Source organism: Populus trichocarpa, chromosome 1, assembly GCF_000002775.5.
Source record: "Populus trichocarpa isolate Nisqually-1 chromosome 1, P.trichocarpa_v4.1, whole genome shotgun sequence".
Classification (NCBI taxonomy): domain Eukaryota; kingdom Viridiplantae; phylum Streptophyta; class Magnoliopsida; order Malpighiales; family Salicaceae; genus Populus; species Populus trichocarpa.
Genome location: NC_037285.2, coordinates 1,905,888 through 1,924,750, shown reverse-complemented (window position 1 = coordinate 1,924,750; position 18,863 = coordinate 1,905,888). Strand labels below are relative to the sequence as shown.

The following is an 18,863-nucleotide window of genomic DNA, read 5'->3' as shown; positions in this document are numbered from 1 at the left end:
GACAGGTTATGGTTGGTTGTGAGCTGTCTAACGTACCTAAGATGGTGCAATAGAAGATTTCGAAGCCTGTAGTTGAGATGCCGTGTGGTGCTTTAGCTGCATCATTGTTGAAATTGCTCTCTTAGTTAGATGGGTGTAGCTCTTGAGTTGTGTGCTTCTATCTGGGAAGCATCCTCCACTTTTGTTTCCATAAGCAATGTTTCTACTATCAAAAGACGTTCCTTGGGTTTGGGATCATCCATGGAACTTAATGTATTTCTCTTGGCTCGATGTAACTTACCATCAAACAAAAGAAATGGTCCCGGGGTTCTTTTCTACAGTCGTTGAGTCCATTTCAATGACTATTATCAGTTGCATCGGCAACTGGCAACTTATCATGTTGAATCTTGCTTTGGCAACGCCTTGGTGTTGGTGGCATTATTTTTTGGACTGATGTGGCGTCTGATTACTCGTTTGTAGATTGTATGTACTGTGACTTTTCTCATTGCACAAGCTTGTGTCCAGTGGAGCTTTTAAAGAAATCAACTGTGGGTTTTCAGAGCAAAAGCATTCATTATCAGAATTGGAATGCAGGAGATAAAGACAATTATGGTAAGCAAGGAAGAAATAAACTTGTCAAATTATAGAAAAGAACTGGAGTTTTTTTTCATATGAAGTGAAATCACAGGTGGGCAAGTGTACTGTACTGGCAATTATGCTAAGAAAGCTAGAAAGCGTCTTAATACATTAAATTATCTAAATCGGGAATCAATACAGCAGTGATAAACAATAATGTAACTAGTTCCATTATGGCACAGACAAGATCGGGATGAACAATCAATCATCACTGAGAATCTACATCAAACCAGAAATAAACAAAAGTTCGAGCATAAATGACTCGAACTTGCTGCAATGTCAGGTCCCCGCTTGTCAGGACAGCTTTGGCACCTCCTTCAATCCTGGTTTGGGAAACGGAAACTCTATTACCTTTAGTTTTCACCGCGGAAGACACCACCTCATTCCCCCCTGCTGTACTGATGATGGGGCACGAGAGATAGTCCAAAGGGCTTGCCTCACATTGAAGTATGCAACTGTCTATGGTTAGCCTTCCACTTCTGTGAAGCAAGCAGCAACCAAGCTCTGCCTTCACTGTTAGGTTTGCTAGTTTGCATGTATTTATGAACTCCAGTGCACTGCATAAAGAATTGAACAGGATATACCAAATTTTGTGGCTTAGGATGGTAACATTTTGAGGAGTCAACTCTAAACTGTTGGACAACAAAATCCTCTGACAGAGGCCAGGCAAGGAAAGTAGCTAACATTAAAATCAAAAGAGACATTAATAAGGAGCCAGACGATCAGGCATCCCAGTTGCATAAAATATTGTGGGCATGTAACCTTACTCTAGTCATATTAGTTGATTTGAAGTGATTTTCTCATTATAATCATACAAAGAAATACACAAGAAGTCGAGCATGTTTTAGCGATGGTCTGATGTGCATTAGTGCATCACTAAGCAATATGAATGCCATACCAATGATACAAGCATAAATTCTGAGGACATGAAAGACATCCTTTAATTTCAATATTAGCAAATTGAGATCCAAAAGCACTGAGGCTCCGCATAATTTATGTGGAGAGAACTCTAGTCAGATCACCATCCAACAATATGATGTGGAGAAAAAATAAATCTCAACACACCTGTCTGAACCTCGAGAACATAAGAGAGTTGTTTCATCAGGAAGCTCACCACCACCAATCTGAACAAAGTAAATTGTGATAGAAGATGCAGAATCTGGAAAAAATTATCTACTACATAAGTTCACTATTCAATTCCCTAGTAATAAACCGAAGGATGCCAGCCACTTGTAGTTTGAATAGGTTTTATCAAAAAGTGCATGTGACTATTATAAAAAACAAAGCACGTTCCCCATCCCTAGTGCTGAAAACAACATCATGGTCAAAATACTGGTTCACACATTGTCGCTTATTTTTACATGACTGTGATTCATGAAGCTTGACTTCTTCATGTGGTAAAATCTAGAATCATTGAAAGAGAAAAAAGAAATAACCTACAGTGAATCTGCATTTTACAATTTGCCAGGTGATGCCAATTGAATTTTGAACATTAAGTTGACATAAACTGGATGCTGATGTGTACCTGACTAAGAGCCATCATATGTTGACAGCACCTACATGTAGATGGTTCAATTAATGGGGCAAACTATAAGCAGTCGGTCAACAATGATCATTTTCCAAGGGCAAAACATGAAGCACAGACACCCCAACAAGGATTGTGGATCAGGCAAGTACGGTTGAATCAATGTTATCCCTATCCTACGAGTATTGTGCACTGTGTACTGACTACAAAAAAAAAGGACTCATATAAAAAAAAATGGTTAAGGTTTGTTAAATAGAAAGAAAAGGGACCTAATTAAAAAAAGGACCCCTGAAGTAGTGTAACCTCGGTCATGGTTATTCCAGACCAGCCTAGAGGTCAAGTTGTTTGATTTATCCTTAGTCAAGAACCAATGTTGAAGATACTGACAGCTAGAGGATTCCACCAACGAGTCCACTCGTGAGGTATTTATTAACAATAGGCTATAGTTAAAGACAGAATAACATCACCGGGTATAAATCATCAGCACATACCAGGCAAAGAGGTTTGTTTATTTGAATATTAGAGGCAAGATGCCTCCCACCTGCTGCAATTAGAATGGTGTCGCCGGGCCTAAAGGAACAATAATCATGATAAGATTTTGTTTCCCTCTGTTCTTCCTGAAAAATACATGTAGAAAATGTCACCATACATACCTAGCAGCAGAGACAGCCTTCTCAATGCTGGGGAAAACTCCAGGCTCTGATAAATCTTTGGCAGATTGTTCTACTCGGAGCCATAAGCGAGGATGACATGCCAAGTAACACCATCTGTGGCAAACGAGGGCGGTGTTATACCGATCTGCAAACTCAATAGCAATTTGTGACACAGATTGCTCAAAATTATGCCACACATGTGTCAAGGGTGTAAATTTATCATGAAATTATCATATTGTTGTTTTCCACTTAAGATAAAAAAAATAAAAATTACTTGCCTAACAGAATAAACACTAAAACAATAACAGAAAAATATGCTAGCCACCAAAATACAAATATAGGACATTCTTGCACTAAAAGGTTATTTCACATGACACCCCACCCCCTCCTCAGCTGTATCACCACTGAGCCAAATGCAGTCACCAAAAATAATCATTGAAATTTATGCAGCCACTGCAAATAAAGTTTTAACTTAACATTGTTAGTCCCTCATTTTCCCCAGTAAATTCTGCTTGCAATTTCCAATCGAATCTTCTTCAGTTGGTGAACCTTAAATAAGCAATGCAAAAGTTATATAAATTAACGAGGTTCGCTCGCATAATTCATGCTGATTCCCTCTCTCTAATCTGCAATTTATCAACCAAATGAATTAAATTCCATACTCTTCCAATTCCCAAAAGACCACATACTCCAAAGACTAAGCATAAAAAATGGTCAACTTAACAAAATCTAGGCAAAAATAAACTAAAGATCAACACTTTTCACAAAACTACACCAATCTATTAAGACCCCAGATGTAAAAAATAGCTGAAAACTCAATCTTGCATGGATCTATCAACAAAATCGGAGAATAGGGTTTTACACTATAAGCCCAAATACACCTGACTAAACCAAATTATATGCAAAAAGTTTCAACTTTTTATCCAATTAAGGTTCACACAACACGTAAAAGCAGAGAGAGGCATAAAAATAAAGGTGAAAAAGAAAAGGATACAGACCTGGAATTGGTGATAAGAAGCTGAAGATGTGCATAAGGCAACCATCATCAAGATTGTTTATGGGGCAAAAAGATGATGATAATGGCTTTTTATTCTTCTTTTTTTGCTTGCCTTGCTCCTCCATGAACCCACCTCTCTATCTCTCTCTCTCTCTCGCTCGCTCGCTCGCTCTCTGTATTTCTTGAAATTTTTAATGTTGGTGAAAATGATGCTGGTGGTGGTTGCAACTTGCAAGTAAATGGCAGTTTTTTGTTGCGTGACGTAGATGACATGTCGTCTAGTGTAGTTAAGTCTTTTGAGGAAGTTGTCTTTCGTCCAAAAACTCTCGTCCCCTACGGTTAAAAGCAGAAAATAAGGTTAATACGTATGATTACGTTTTAAAATAGTATTTTTCTTGAAAAAAATATGAATGAATTATTTTTTTAGTGTTTTTTTTAATAATTTTAATATATTTATATAAAAAATATAAAATAATTATTTTAATATATTTTCAAGTGAAAATATTTTTAAAAATTAAATTTCAGGTTTAAATCATAGTTAGCTGGAATTATTCCCACGGATTAACTCAATTTTTTATTAAAAATACTAACATAAATCAATCTAAATTTTTAATTAGCCTTTAATTTTTTTAAAACCTAATCAAAACAAGGTTTTAAGTTGAGATACCAAACCTTGCCTGGTTTTAATAACAATGCCAGGTTGGATCATATATCTACCGAGTGGGCCCAAATTGTAATCCAAGAAATAAATCATCCCAATGACTTAAATGGGCCTATAAAACCTTTACGCTTCAAACAGAGCACACTCTCCTCCTGTTAAAAACACACACAAGCAGCGTGAGCCGGTCAGTCTGAGAGATAGAGGAGAGCGACAGAGAGTAACAGAACTTGACAATGGCAGCAACCACAGAGACCTTTAACGGCAACGGCGCTTCCTTCCACGGCGTTCTCGACCGCGATCGATGCCTGACGGATTTTGTGGACGAAGGGTCAGCACAGAGCTACAGATACTACATTTCTCGAAGGACAGTTTTGGAAATGCTCAAAGACCGTGGTTATGACGTGCTTGACTCAGAACTCAATCGCTCGCTCACTGAGTTCCGTTCCGTTTTTGGAAATAGCCCTGACCTTGATAGCCTCCGCTTCTCTGTTTCTCTCCGCTCCAATCCGCATAAGAAGGTGTGCTTATTGCTATCGTTGTTGTTGTTGGTGGTGCTGTTGTTGTTGTTGTTGTTGTTATCATTTCTATTATTTTTTTGAGTATTTCCATCGCTTTTATGATGTGGGGTTTTACAATAATAATAATATAGTATTTCTTATAATTTATATTTGTTTATTTTCATGGGGTTTTTGCGTAGAGGACAGAGGAGTTGTAATGTGGCAACTTTTTATTGCATTATTTTATACCATTTATAAAGTTTATGCCTTTTGATTTGGTTTCTAAGTAGACTGTTTAAAATCTTGTGTTTTCATTATGTTTTGATTCATTAAAGGACATGACCCTTTTTGAAGAGAAAAATGAAATGAAAAATGGGCTGTTGCATATGCACGCCAAATGGTGTTTATGATGGTTTGTTGCATTTTTATGACTTATCCTTGGGGTTATCACCCTTTTTGTTGGGCACGTTACTTGGTTGATTGTGACAAGTTTTGGGGTTGCAAACATATTAGTGCAGGTTATACAGAAATGATGAAGAAATGGATTTCGAATTGAATTTTGTCGATCAAAACCTGAGTTGGCCTTTTATTTTCTTAAAAATCTCATGCTTGGAGTAACATGTGAAGGTGGAATTATGAGACAGGAGCAGCCCTAGTTTAAGTACTTTCTATTAGGCAAAATTTGTATGGAAATCCTGGTCATAGTTTTCTTGAACTGTTCTGCAGACCCTGGTGATGTTCTTGGGAACTGATGAAATTAAAACAGCAAATATCAGGACTGTTTATGGTCAGATTCTTAACAAAGAGAGTCTACATGGGCTCATACTCATCTTGCAAAGCAAAATGAACCACTTTGCCAAGAAAGAGCTGGAGAAGTTTCCATTCAAAGTGGAGGTTTTTCAAGTATGTTCCCTTGTTGCTGAAATAATTTTTCATACTGCAGTTCGTTGTAAGGCCATCAGTAAAAAGTTAGAGCGCTCAGGGATTTAATTAATGATACTAATTTCTGGCTGCTAGAGGCCATGCTAGTCACTCTTCAATCATGTCTGTTATACTAGCGGTACTCCTATGTCCTTGCAATTTTTCTATGCTCTTTCGCCACCAAAGTTAGGGAAATTGTCAACTGACTAGCGTTTCCTCTTTATATAGCTTATAGTCCTTTTAGAATTTAGCTTATGTTTAAAAAGGTTTCTCATTCAAATGTTTGACAATTACTTGATGGTTTCTATGCATTCAGATCACTGACCTGCTGGTGAACATCACCAAGCATGTTCTGCAGCCACAGATGGATATACTGACCGCTGAGCAGAAGCAACAGGTTATGAACAAATACAAGTTGGAAGACAAACAGGTATTATGTAGTTATAAGATGACATGCCAAAAAAGTGAATGGCATTATAAAGGGACATCCTTTTGATATCAACATCCTTATGTGGATTTACCCAGACATGCATTGCATTTCACATTTATAGGTCTCCCTGTTCCCTGAAATTATTACCTCAATTATCCTTTGAGTTCCACAAGATTTATTTTTGTTGGAATCTAGTTACTCATAAAGGTAACCTTCCAAAGCAGATTGTTTTTGTAGAGCTTTTCATTACAAATTTAGGGTAACGCACGAAGCATGGTATGGTGCAGGGCATGTGGGCTATGCTCATACCTGAAAACAGTTTCTTTAAAGCTCTGTTTAGAAGTATAAATTTGAAGTTACAAGCAACATTTACGTGGTTTTCTCTTGAGAATTAGAAGGTTGAAATTCTGCTACAGCTGTACTATCTACTATCTAGCATGTTCCGATTCCATTGTTTTTGTGGCAAAGGTATCTGTTAAATGATTGATCAAGCTAAAGCACATTATCTGACTGTTTTTATTTGCCTTTTCCTTTCAGCTCCCAAGAATGCTAGAATCTGATGCTATTGTGCAATACTATGGACTGCAGAAGGGGCAGATGGTGAAAATTACATACAGCGGTGAAATTGTTGATCACCTGGTAACTTACCGCTGTGTTACTTAATGTGTTCTTTGATGGTGTTGATTTTATCCATAGAAAAGGGAAAAACAAATATTTTTTGCATCAGTGACAATCTAAAATACATTAAATCAGATATAATACCAGAATATGATGTAGATTTTGTTTAGTATGTTGTATTTAATTTGTTATCATGCATACGACGATTGTGTGGAACTGAGTTGCAAAGCTGAATGCTATACAGGTTCAAATGGTGTAAAAATTCCGAAACTCATTTATCCAGATCTGAAAGAAAACATTGTTATGTTGGAGAATTGTGTTTGAACTCTTTGCATTCTATCATTCTCTACTGATTGGCATAGGTCCCGGCTTGCTCTCAAAAGACTGGGTGCTGTGCATGCGGCCTGGATTATAGCTTGATGTTTGTAAGCACCATCCATCAGTGTTGGTGATTGACCGCATCTTTGCATTAGCCTGGTCATAAAATTGGAGCCTTGTCCATGCTATGTGCTGAACCTTTGAGTTACTTAATTAACTAGGGTGGTTAACTTTGAACTTTTCTCATCGAATTCATTGGTTATCTAACTTTGACCGCATCTTTGCATTAGCGCCGGTTTGGCACGCAAAAAAAGTACTTAGACGACTACAATATTTTTTTAAAAAGAAACAAGAAAAACTTGACACTTTATTCGTAAATTTGACAAGATCTAATAAGACCAGGCAGCTTAATAATTTGATTTAAATTATAGATAATGATAGCATCTGAACCATAAAAAAAAACATTTGGCCAAGTAAAACAAATAAGCCATTAATATTATATATGGAACAAGATAAAAAAAAAAATTATTGGAAACTCACTATCATTTTATTGTGGTTATTGCTTTTTCATAAAAAAAAATTTGTTGAAACAGTTTAAACCTAATTGCAAAATTCTGGACTATTGTTGAGATAATTTAAACCCGACTGTAAAAGTCTAGACGATGACATCTAAAAAAGCCATATGAGTCGTCAAAGCAATGTCTTATAAAACCAAATTGAACAAAACAAAATGAAATGAGCATTGGTCTATATTCAACCACTCAATTCTACTTAATTCAAGAATAAAATTTATTTTAAAAAATAAATTTAATAAAGAACAACAAATAAAAAGACTAAAGGTAATCCAATTAAATAAGAAAAATGATAAAACCAACGTCATATAAAGCATGAAAAAAAAAACATAGTTCACTCTCAAATTAAATAAATATTGGAGGATGAAATCAAAAAAATATTAACTTAAAAAGTAAAAAACCAAAGTAATCTTAGGTAAACCTCATGAAGTTGAGTTAATTTCTAAAGTTTGCAACCTGTGAAATCTTAGACACGAGTTTAACTAAGAAACTTAAATCCTAACAAATATAATGTTAAAGAATACAATCAGATAAAAATAGCAATCTTGAGAGTTTTGCAAAGCAAAAAAAAAAAACAACAATTAAAAGAATAAGGATGAAATATATTAGAAAAAAAAATTAAGAAGGGTGAAATAAAAAAAATACAACTCTAAAAATTATCTTAGATTACAAAAAATATAAATTAAAAGATGGGGACCAAATTTGACAAAGCAAAAAATTAAATGAGGATGGAATCAAAACAAAAATCTAATTCAATAAATTATCTTTTAAAAAATTATAATGAAAAGAACAAGGACAAAATAAAAAATAAAAAGAGAAGTTTAGGGATTGATTTGAAAAATTAAAAGATATAAGAAGCCTACATTGTTAGTTAATTTTTTTTCATAATCTCAAGGGATAATATAATTATTTTACTGTGGATAATCAAATGAAAAGATAAAAAGTACTTCTTTATAGCAGACAAATAACTTTTTTCTTTTAAAAGCGTCGATATAATATTAGTATACAAAAAGGAAATTAAAAACCCGTCCTATCTCTTATCAATTTTAAAAAGTCAAAATGATATATTGCAATATTACTTTATCCTCGAACATTAGTTTATTTTTTTTATTAATATAAATATCTAGATTAGTTTGCATGCATCTTAACTAATTTCACGAGCTCTAAAATTAATAACCATGTAAATTTTCAGTAGCCTTAAGATTTGTAAGATTTGAACCGATGATATTTAGAGAGCAAATCTAAAATTTAACTAGTTAAGCTGTAATTTTAAAAAATTATTTTTTTTAAGGGCCTGATAATGAGTTTATTGTTCTTGTCGATAATATGACGTCGATAATATGACGTGTAGTTCAACACCCTTTTCAGTTTTTTTTTTAAATATATAATTTTTAATTTCTAAAGTTTCCATCCACTGATTTTATGAAGGAAAAAGGACTCCAATGAGGCATTTCAAATATTAGCCTGATGTTTACAAGTTTAGTTTCTTCTTCTTCTTTTTTTTTAATGATGCTTAATATTTTTTTTAAAAAAACTCAAGGACGATTAATCTCTAAAATTTGAGAATGTTTATTAAAGCTATAGTTATAAAACTGCTCCATGACCTTTTCTGAGTAAGTCAACTCCCAAGTGAGAGAGTTGACTGGGGTCTATTACTGAAAGAGTGGAGATTGTCATGGCGCGAAAGCAGATATTGTCTGGTATTCCCTTGTTCCTTGTATTGTTTATGTTCTTCATTTCTTGTCCAGCAGAAACGGAAATTGAATCAATTGGTTATTAAAATTATATTTTTAAAAAATATATATAAAGTTGTTTTTTAAAAAATTTAATATTAAAATTATTTAAAATTATTAATTTAATATTTTTTTCAAGATAAATATATTTTTGACACTTATAAACACAATTTTAAATATAAAACACCCCTGAAAAACTTAAGGCCCGTTTGTTTACTGGAAAGTAGTTTTCTTTTGAAAAGTGAATTATTTTCTGATGTTTGGTAGTGTAATGAAAAATAAGTTGGAAAACATTTTCCAGTGTTTGGTTATGTTATGAAAAATTAGCTGGAAAATAACTTATTAATGTTTTATTTTTCTCAAGTTTATTAAAATAATGAGAAATAAATCTTACAAATTAAAAAGTTGAATGAGAATAAAATTGAAAAAAATATAATTTCATAAATTATCTCAAATAAAATAAATAATAATCAAAATAATAGAAATCAAATCTAAAAAATAAAATAAAAATGAAAGATGAAGAAATTAAAATAATAATAATTAACATTTCATAAATTATTTCAAATAAAATAAGTAACAATTAAAAGAATGAGGACCAAATTTGATAGATAAAAAAATTCAATAAAAAAATGATAAGGAAAAAGCAAATAACAATTATAAAACTGAGGATCAAAGTTAATATAAAAATTAAATTTTAAGAGATGAAATTGAAAAATAAATATTCAAAACAAAATATATATAGCAATCAAAAGTTTGAGGACCAAATTTGATATAATCAGCAAATAATATGACATTTCTAAATTTTTCACAACTTCCGGAAAGTGTTTTCCGTCCAAATTTTCCAGGAAAACATTTTCCTGGAAACCAAGCTAAATTTTCCTTTAATTGGAAAGTGTTTTTTGTTAATTAATTTTTTTAATAATAAACAAACACATGAAAATTTAAAAAGTAATTTTTCAAAAATTATTTTTTAAAAAATAAACATAACTTAAATATAGTTTGTTTTCATAATTGTACCACGCTTTTCAAGTGCTACCGGAGGCTTTGGGGAAGTCAGAATAGGAGAGCACCTCATCTTGGAGTTGGCCTACTACTTATATGCTTTCAGCAGTATGGACACAGTAACTGGTACACCAGAGATGTGTCCTTTCATCCTCTCGTACCAAGTAAAGATTCTTAAAATTTAAAATTAATGTGTTTTTTCCTGTGTTTGTTTATTATTAGAAAAGTTAGTTAACAAAAAACATTTTCCAGTCAAAAAAAAATTTGGCTTGATTGTCAGGAAAGTGTTTTCCTGAAAAATTTAAGCGGAAAACACTTTCCGGAAATTATGAAAAATTTAGAAATGTCATATTATTTGCTGATTATATCAAATTTGGTTCTCAAACTTTTGATTGCTATATATATTTTGTTTTGAATATTTATTTTTTAATTTCATCTCTTAAAATTTAATTTTTATATTAACTTTGGTCCTCATTTTTATAATTGTTATTTGCTTTTCCCTTATCATTTTTTTATTGAAAGTTTTTATTTATCAAATTTGATCTTTATTCTTTTTATTATTACTTATTTTATTTGAAATAATTTATGAAATGTTAATTATTCTTATTTTAATTTCTTCATATTTCATTTTTTTTATTTTTTAGATTTTATCTCTATTATTTTAATTATTATTTATTTTATTTAAGATAATTTATGAAATTATATATTTTTTTCAATTTTATTCTTATTCAACTTTTTAATTTGTAAGATTTGTTCTTCATTATTTTAATAAACTTGAAAAAAATAAAATATTAATAAGTTATTTTCCAGCTTTTTTTTATAACATAACCTGAAAAGTGTTTTCTAATTTATTTTTTATTACGCTATCATATATTAAAAATTAATTTATTTTTTCAGAATTTACTTTCGGTTATTTTAAAAAAAAAAACTATGAACAAACGCAGTTAAACTCATTCCTCCTCTTTTCCTCGTTGGTTCCGCCATGATAAAAGACTTTTAGACTCATTTCCTCCTCTTTTCCTCCTTGGTTCCATGATTTCAATCAACCTAATCTGACCACAAATCACACCCCATTTCACAATTTTTTTTTTTTTTGGGGATCTCATAGCTCTGAGCCTCTGCTCACCGGTTTTCTTTCTGCTTGAAATTTACTTTTTTTTTTTCTTTTTTGAAGAAGAAATGGCTACAGTCATTGGACAGGCTTTTCTGTCTGCCACACTGCAGGTAGCTCTTGAAAACTTAGCTTCACCTATCTTGAGAGAATTTGGTGCACGGATTGGCATCGACAAGGATCTCAAGAAACTAACAAGAACTCTTGCGAAAATTCAAGCTGTGCTTAATGATGCTGAGGCAAGGCAAATAAATGACATGGCAGTGAAGCTTTGGCTAAGTGACCTCAAAGAAGTCGCTTATGATGCAGACGATGTGCTAGATGAGGTTGCAACTGAAGCTTTTCGGTTTAACCAAGAGAAAAAGGCTAGCAGCTTGATCTCTCTATCTAAAGATTTTCTCTTTAAACTTGGGTTAGCTCCTAAGATAAAGGAAATCAATGAGAGGCTAGATGAAATAGCTAAAGAAAGGGACGAGCTTGGTTTGAGAGAGGGAGCTGGAGCAACATGGATCGAAACGAGGGACAGGGAGAGGTTGCAAACTAGCTCCTTAATCGACGAATCCTGTGTTTTTGGTAGGAAGGAGGATAAGAAGGAGATTGTAAATTTGTTAGTGTCTGATGACTATTGTGGAAATGATGTTGGGGTTCTTCCCATCGTGGGCATGGGAGGCCTGGGAAAGACAACTCTCGCTCAGCTTGTGTTCAATGATGAAACTGTCCATTTCGATTTGAAGATGTGGGTTTGTGTCTCTGATGACTTCAATGCTCAAAGGCTGACAAAATCGATCTTGAAGTCTGTTATAAGGGAAAGTTGTGATCTCATGCATTTGAATATCGATCTCATGGATTTTAATATCCTACAAACAAGTCTCCAGGAGAAGTTGAGGGGGAAAAGGTTCTTGCTTGTGCTTGATGATGTGTGGCATGAGAAGAAAAGTGACTGGGATGTGGTTCGCCTTCCTTTCAGAGCTGGAGCATCTGGAAGTAAAATCATTGTAACTACCCGAAGTGAAAAGGTTGCATCAATCACGGGCACATTTCCACCTTTCCGTTTGGAAGGTTTATCTGAAAATGATTGCTGGTTGTTGTTCAAACAGAGGGCATTTATAGATGGGAATGAAGATGCACATCAAAACTTGGTACCAATTGGCAAGGAAATTTTGAAGAAATGTGGAGGTTTGCCTCTGGCAGCAAAGACACTTGGGGGACTCCTACACTCGATAACTGAAGTTTATGAATGGGAAATGATCTTGAAAAGCGATCTATGGGACTTGGAAGTGGAGGAGAATGAAATTCTGCCGGCTCTGAGGCTAAGCTACAATCATCTTCCGGCACATCTGAAGCAGTGTTTCATATACTGCTCCATATTTCCAAAAGATCACAATTTTGATGAGGAGAAGCTAGTCTTGCTATGGATGGCAGAGGGTTTTGTTATTTCCAAGGGAAGGAGATGCTTGGAAGATGTTGCATCTGGCTATTTTCACGATTTATTGTTGAGGTCATTTTTTCAACGATCCAAAACCAATCCCTCGAAGTTTGTTATGCATGACTTGATTCATGACCTGGCACAGTTTGTAGCTGGGGAATCATGCTTCACATTGGATGTCAAAAAATTGCAAGACATTGGAGAAAAAGTTCGGCATTCATCTGTGTTGGTTAACAAATCGGAATCAGTTCCGTTTGAGGCGTTCCGTACATCAAAAAGCTTACGAACGATGCTTTTGCTTTGCAGGGAGCCTCGTGCGAAGGTCCCTCATGATTTGATACTCTCTTTGAGATGCTTACGGTCACTAGACCTGTGTTATTCTGCTATAAAGGAGCTGCCAGATTTAATGGGAAATTTGAGGCATATCAGGTTTCTTGATCTCTCTCACACTTCCATCAGGGTGCTACCTGAATCAATTTGCAGCCTCTACAATCTGCAGACTCTGGTTCTTATCAATTGCAAGAATCTCCATGCTTTGCCTGGAGACACAAATCATTTGGTGAATCTACGCCATCTTAATTTGACTGGATGCGGGCAGCTCATATCCATGCCTCCTGACATTGGAAAACTAACTTCTTTGCAAAGGCTACACAGAATTGTTGCTGGAAAAGGGATTGGGTGTGGCATTGGCGAGTTGAAGAACATGAACGAGCTTCGAGCAACGCTTTGTATTGATACGGTTGGAGATGTTCCTAACATCACAGAAGCAAAGGAAGCCAACTTAAAGAAGAAGCAATATATAAACGAGCTGGTGTTAAGATGGGGCAGATGTCGACCAGATGGAATTGATGATGAGTTGCTTGAATGTCTAGAACCACATACTAACCTTAGAGAATTAAGGATTGACGTGTATCCTGGTGCGAAGTTTCCAAATTGGATGGGATATTCTTCGTTATCCCACTTAGAAAAGATCGAATTCTTTCACTGTAACTACTGCAAAACCCTGCCACCTCTCGGGCAACTACCTTCTCTCAAATCTCTCTCCATATATATGATGTGTGAGGTCGAAAACATTGGCCGTGAGTTTTATGGTGAGGGAAAGATTAAGGGGTTTCCTTCCTTGGAGAAACTAAAGCTTGAAGACATGAGAAATTTGAAGGAATGGCAAGAGATTGACCATGGCGAATTTCCGAAGCTCCAGGAGCTTGCTGTTCTGAACTGCCCCAATATTTCAAGTCTTCCAAAATTTCCAGCTCTATGTGAACTGTTGCTAGACGATTGTAATGAGACAATATGGAGTTCGGTCCCACTCCTCACCTCTCTATCATCGTTGAAAATTTCAAACTTTCGGAGGACAGAAGTATTTCCTGAAGGCCTTTTCCAGGCACTAAGTTCACTGAAAGAACTCAGGATCAAGCACTTCTATCGGCTGAGGACATTGCAAGAGGAGTTGGGCTTACATGATCTTCCTTCCCTCCAACGCTTAGAAATTTTGTTTTGTCCGAAACTAAGGTCATTTTCAGGAAAAGGGTTTCCTCTCGCTCTGCAATATCTTTCAATAAGAGCGTGCAATGATTTGAAGGATCTACCAAATGGGCTACAAAGTCTATCATCTCTTCAAGATCTGAGCATTCTCAATTGCCCTAGACTTGTATCTTTTCCAGAAGAGAAGCTTCCGAGCTCACTCAAGAGTTTGCGAATTTCAGCATGTGCAAACCTTGAATCACTTCCTTCGGGTCTGCATGATCTCTTGAATCTTGAAAGTTTGGGTATACAATCCTGCCCAAAGATTGCATCCTTGCCTACTTTGGGGTTGCCAGCCTCACTTTCCTCATTGTCAATCTTTGATTGTGAGTTGTTAGACGAAAGGTGTCGCCAAGGTGGTGAAGATTGGCCCAAGATAGCTCATGTTGCTCAGAAGTGGATCGGAAATTATTGAATCAATGTCTTCGAATTGAGAAAAACCTGTCCTGTTAGTTTGCCTGTTCTTCTTCTTTCTTGAACATATGCTAAATTCTCAGAGTTATTGGCACTTTATTATTCATCTTGATTTGTATAACACATGCTTATATTCCTTGCTCCTTTCCTGTGAACCATTTTAGTATTCTTAAATTAATAAAGAGTGGTTTAGATCACCAAAAATTACTCTATAATGCTCTGTAAAAGTCAAATGATGATTTTACCATTGCTAATTTAATTTTAATACACATTTTTGTGCCTTTATCAGCTAAATTAACTTGCACCAGTAGAATTGTCCATTCATTGCTGTAGCAAAAGCAGTGACTTGAAAGAAAATTGTCAGTGGTTTTCTCTGTAATGCAGTGTATGGTTATGGTGTTTGTGACTCGTATGGTGTTGGAGTTAGAAGCAGCCCAGGTGAGTCCGAACAAGATAACAAAGCATAGAACCAGAAAGGAAGCTAATCACTGATCGTGGACTCCATGTTAGGGTAACTTCGCCCTGTTTTTGGTCTAGCCCCATTGAAGGTCTTGTCTTCTTTGGTTCATTCAAGTGTAAGGTGGCATGTAAGGTTACATGGAATCCTTCTCAAGGGAGCCAAGTCCAAGTTAGCTTAGGATGCAGGCCTCACGCCTGGTGTTCTGATCACAGATAGAGCAAGGCTTTGTACACCACAGTTTGAGGTTTCTCTTCTGCTAGCAAGTTCTGGTATTCTGATAATGAAAAATCATCGTACATGGTCATAGGACAACGGTTTTCTCGTACTTTGCCGAACTGGTATAGGTTTTAAGTTTGGACAATAACTTGAGACACAAATCATTGTATTTATTCTTTTATCATATACTCATAGTGGATGGATCCAGTGGTTTTTCACTCTACACCTGGGCTAAAAACTTTTGAGAAGTTTAAACTATAATTTTTAAATCCGGTTCAATTTTTAAATCCGATTCAATGGATTGATCTAGAAAACACGTGATCTAAAGTCTGTCAATGCTGATTTTTAAGCTAAATTTAAAAGGATATTAACCTCATAAAAATCATTGACTGCATTGATCGAGTGACTCAGAAATTTTATAGAACAATTTCTAGATCAGATAACAACTATAGTTTAGACTATATGTATTCATTCTTCATATATAAATATGGTCCAGGCCAGCTGAAAAGAATAAAAATAAAATTGGTCTAAGATAATCTTGATGCAGCCCACCAAAAAGCCTGCTCCAGATTATGGATTTCATTGTAAATAGGTGGAAAAACAAGGGAGAAACTCGTACACTGCCAATAAACAAAACCCTAATATAAAAACTACCCGCTGCTCCTCTGCACCAGCTACGTCGCAAAAAAGAGAGGAAAGCAAGAAACCAGAAGACATGCAGATCTTCGTGAAGACCTTGACGGGGAAGACCATAACCCTCGAGGTCGAATCTTCAGATACAATCGACAATGTCAAAGCCAAAATCCAAGACAAGGAAGGCATCCCACCAGACCAGCAACGTCTTATTTTCGCCGGAAAACAACTAGAAGATGGACGTACACTTGCAGACTACAACATTCAGAAGGAATCCACACTCCACTTGGTGCTTCGCTTGAGGGGTGGAGCCAAGAAGAGAAAGAAGAAGACTTACACCAAGCCCAAGAAGATCAAGCACAAGAAGAAGAAGGTCAAGCTTGCTGTTCTTCAGTTCTATAAAGTTGACGACAGTGGCAAAGTCCAGAGGCTGAGAAAAGAGTGCCCAAATGCCGAATGTGGGGCTGGTACTTTTATGGCTAATCATTTTGATAGGCATTATTGTGGTAAGTGTGGCCTCACCTATGTTTATCAGAAGGCTGGTGGTGACTAACTAAATCACCTTTAGACAGGTCCCTGTTGTTTTTCAAAGGATTATTGTTAGGTTTTTGAGTTTTGACTGCTTATTGATTGTTGGTTGGATTCTTTATGGTTATTAACAATAAGCTTTTTGTTGGTTAATTATGTTTGCTTGATGAGGGTTTTCTTTTGGTGCTATGTTTGTGATGTGATTTCGTTCATTTTGATCAAGTTTGGCAGTAGTGACTGGTTGAAATTTATGGTTTAAGGAATCAAGTTTGATGCTTTCGATGCACAATTATCTATTTTAATGTTGGTTTTTGTTATATATGTAGTTTATGTTCTTGAAATTAAGATAACATGGTGTAAAGTCAATCGCTTTATAGACTGTTATTGAGTTGCTTTCAAAATGTTTCTCACATGCTGGTGTTAATTTAGCGCAAGAAATGTTAGATTCCTGATATCTCCTTGTTTCAGAAACCGTTTTGAAAAATTGTTTCAGAAAACACTATGTTAATTCAAAGGCAATGCCCTTGTTTTTGCAAAGGCGTTGTTGATTTTCTCTTCTAATGTTCCCATAAGCTAGCTGGTGTTACTGGTATACGAAATGCAGGGTTGCCAACATTACCTTTGGGTTTATGAAAACTGTAGAACATTTTTGAGAAGTTCTTTCAGAAAACGCTATGTGCAAAGGCGATGCCTCTGGATTTTTTTGCAAATGCATTGCTGATTTCTCTTCTAAAAGTTTCCCATCAGCTGGTGTTAGTTACTCTAGCAGTGTAGGAATCTCAGCACCCTAATTTAATCTAAACTGATTTCTAATGACAAGTCATTGCTGGTATACACCATGTAATTTGAGTCTGATTTTATATATTTCGCCGCAATTCTGTTATGATTGTATCATCATATAAATTCACACGAAGTTAATAGGTTTCATGAACAACAGCATTGCCCAAAAGAGGGCATAGTTCCTCTTCTTTTGAATGTTTTATGATTGATAAACTATGATTAGTTGTGTTTCTTATCATTAAATAGGATCATGTCCTATCAAACATACCTTGAATAGTTATATGTTTCCTCAGTGTTACTTTTTGGTTCAAGAATTATGGATATATTGGCTAGCTAAATGTAGATACACAAAATATTTAGATCAGTTTCTTCATTGTGTTACTCTTTACACGGACAAGAGGCAGGGCTTGCATAGCCTCTGCCTTCGGATTAAAGGGATCCTGGTTCGCAATGGAGCAAATATAACTTTTTGTAGGGATGAGCAACGGTTTGGTTTATCCAATCCAACTGAACTGAATCTTTACTGAATGAAAGAGCTCGGTTCGGTTCTGTTAAGCTCGGTTCTACTTTTGTTAAAACTGAACAAGTCTAATTTGAATTAATGGGGGTTCTGAAGTTGTGACTGGGGTTCTGAGCTCTATGGAAGTTGCACTGCTATGAAGAAGCCATGGAAATTCTCTCTCCTTCAGGAGCTGTATACAAATGATTGCCCAAACCTAACAAAGGCACTGCCTAATACACTCCTTGTTTAACAATTTTTTTTTTTTAATTAATGTGAGGTGTTTGGATAGCTTGTGTTTATTTCAACTAATTCTTAAAAATTTTGAAGTTAACAAACAGATAAACCTTCATAAAAAATAAATCCTTTAACCCAAGCTTTTACCACTAATTACCTACTAAAATGTTTATTGTTTAGCAATTATATTTATACTAATTGTAAATCAAATTGAGATTTGTTGGTTGGTCAGGGCCGGCCAAGGGAGGCCTGGCCTGTCCCAACAAAAATAAAATAAAAAATTAAACAATTTAAAATTTATATTTCACCTGCCTAGAGATTGTTTTTCAAGATCTTGTCTTAAAAAATTTCCTTGCCCCGCCCCTCCACTATATATATAATCTTAAACTTTAGAAGATGCTGCTAAGGAATAAAAAATTTCTCACATGGCTGGTCTGAAAAAACAAATTAACCACACTATATATAAAATAAAAAATTAAACAATTTAAAATTT

General features: G+C 35.0%; 4 protein-coding genes across 4 annotated transcripts; 3 read left to right on the top strand and 1 right to left on the bottom strand.

Moving 5' to 3' along the window:
• Positions 1 to 620: 620 nt before the first annotated feature.
• Positions 621 to 4,007, bottom strand: LOC112328195 (F-box protein SKIP5). Its single transcript, XM_024605248.2, has 5 exons — positions 3,792 to 4,007; positions 2,794 to 2,938; positions 2,632 to 2,710; positions 1,681 to 1,739; positions 621 to 1,172 (listed from the first exon to the last, which is right to left on the bottom strand). Exons 1-5 carry the CDS (start codon positions 3,913 to 3,915, stop codon positions 824 to 826), a joined length of 756 nt encoding a protein of 251 aa, XP_024461016.2. The 5' UTR covers positions 3,916 to 4,007; the 3' UTR covers positions 621 to 823.
• Positions 4,008 to 4,581: 574 nt separating this feature from the next.
• LOC7487012 (DNA-directed RNA polymerase V subunit 5C) lies at positions 4,582 to 7,086 on the top strand. The gene is made up of 4 exons (XM_002297714.4): positions 4,582 to 4,969; positions 5,675 to 5,851; positions 6,186 to 6,299; positions 6,837 to 7,086. Exons 1-4 carry the CDS (start codon positions 4,685 to 4,687, stop codon positions 6,960 to 6,962), a joined length of 702 nt encoding a protein of 233 aa, XP_002297750.3. The 5' UTR covers positions 4,582 to 4,684; the 3' UTR covers positions 6,963 to 7,086.
• A 4,453-nt stretch (positions 7,087 to 11,539) lies between these two features.
• Positions 11,540 to 15,232, top strand: LOC7476856 (putative disease resistance protein RGA3). Its single transcript, XM_002297715.4, has one exon. The coding sequence runs from the start codon at positions 11,722 to 11,724 to the stop codon at positions 15,016 to 15,018; it is 3,297 nt and encodes a 1,098-aa protein (XP_002297751.4). The 5' UTR covers positions 11,540 to 11,721; the 3' UTR covers positions 15,019 to 15,232.
• A 1,112-nt stretch (positions 15,233 to 16,344) lies between these two features.
• LOC7476857 (ubiquitin-40S ribosomal protein S27a) lies at positions 16,345 to 17,007 on the top strand. The gene has a single exon (XM_002297716.4). The coding sequence runs from the start codon at positions 16,409 to 16,411 to the stop codon at positions 16,877 to 16,879; it is 471 nt and encodes a 156-aa protein (XP_002297752.1). The 5' UTR covers positions 16,345 to 16,408; the 3' UTR covers positions 16,880 to 17,007.
• The last annotated feature ends 1,856 nt before the right edge of the window (positions 17,008 to 18,863 follow it).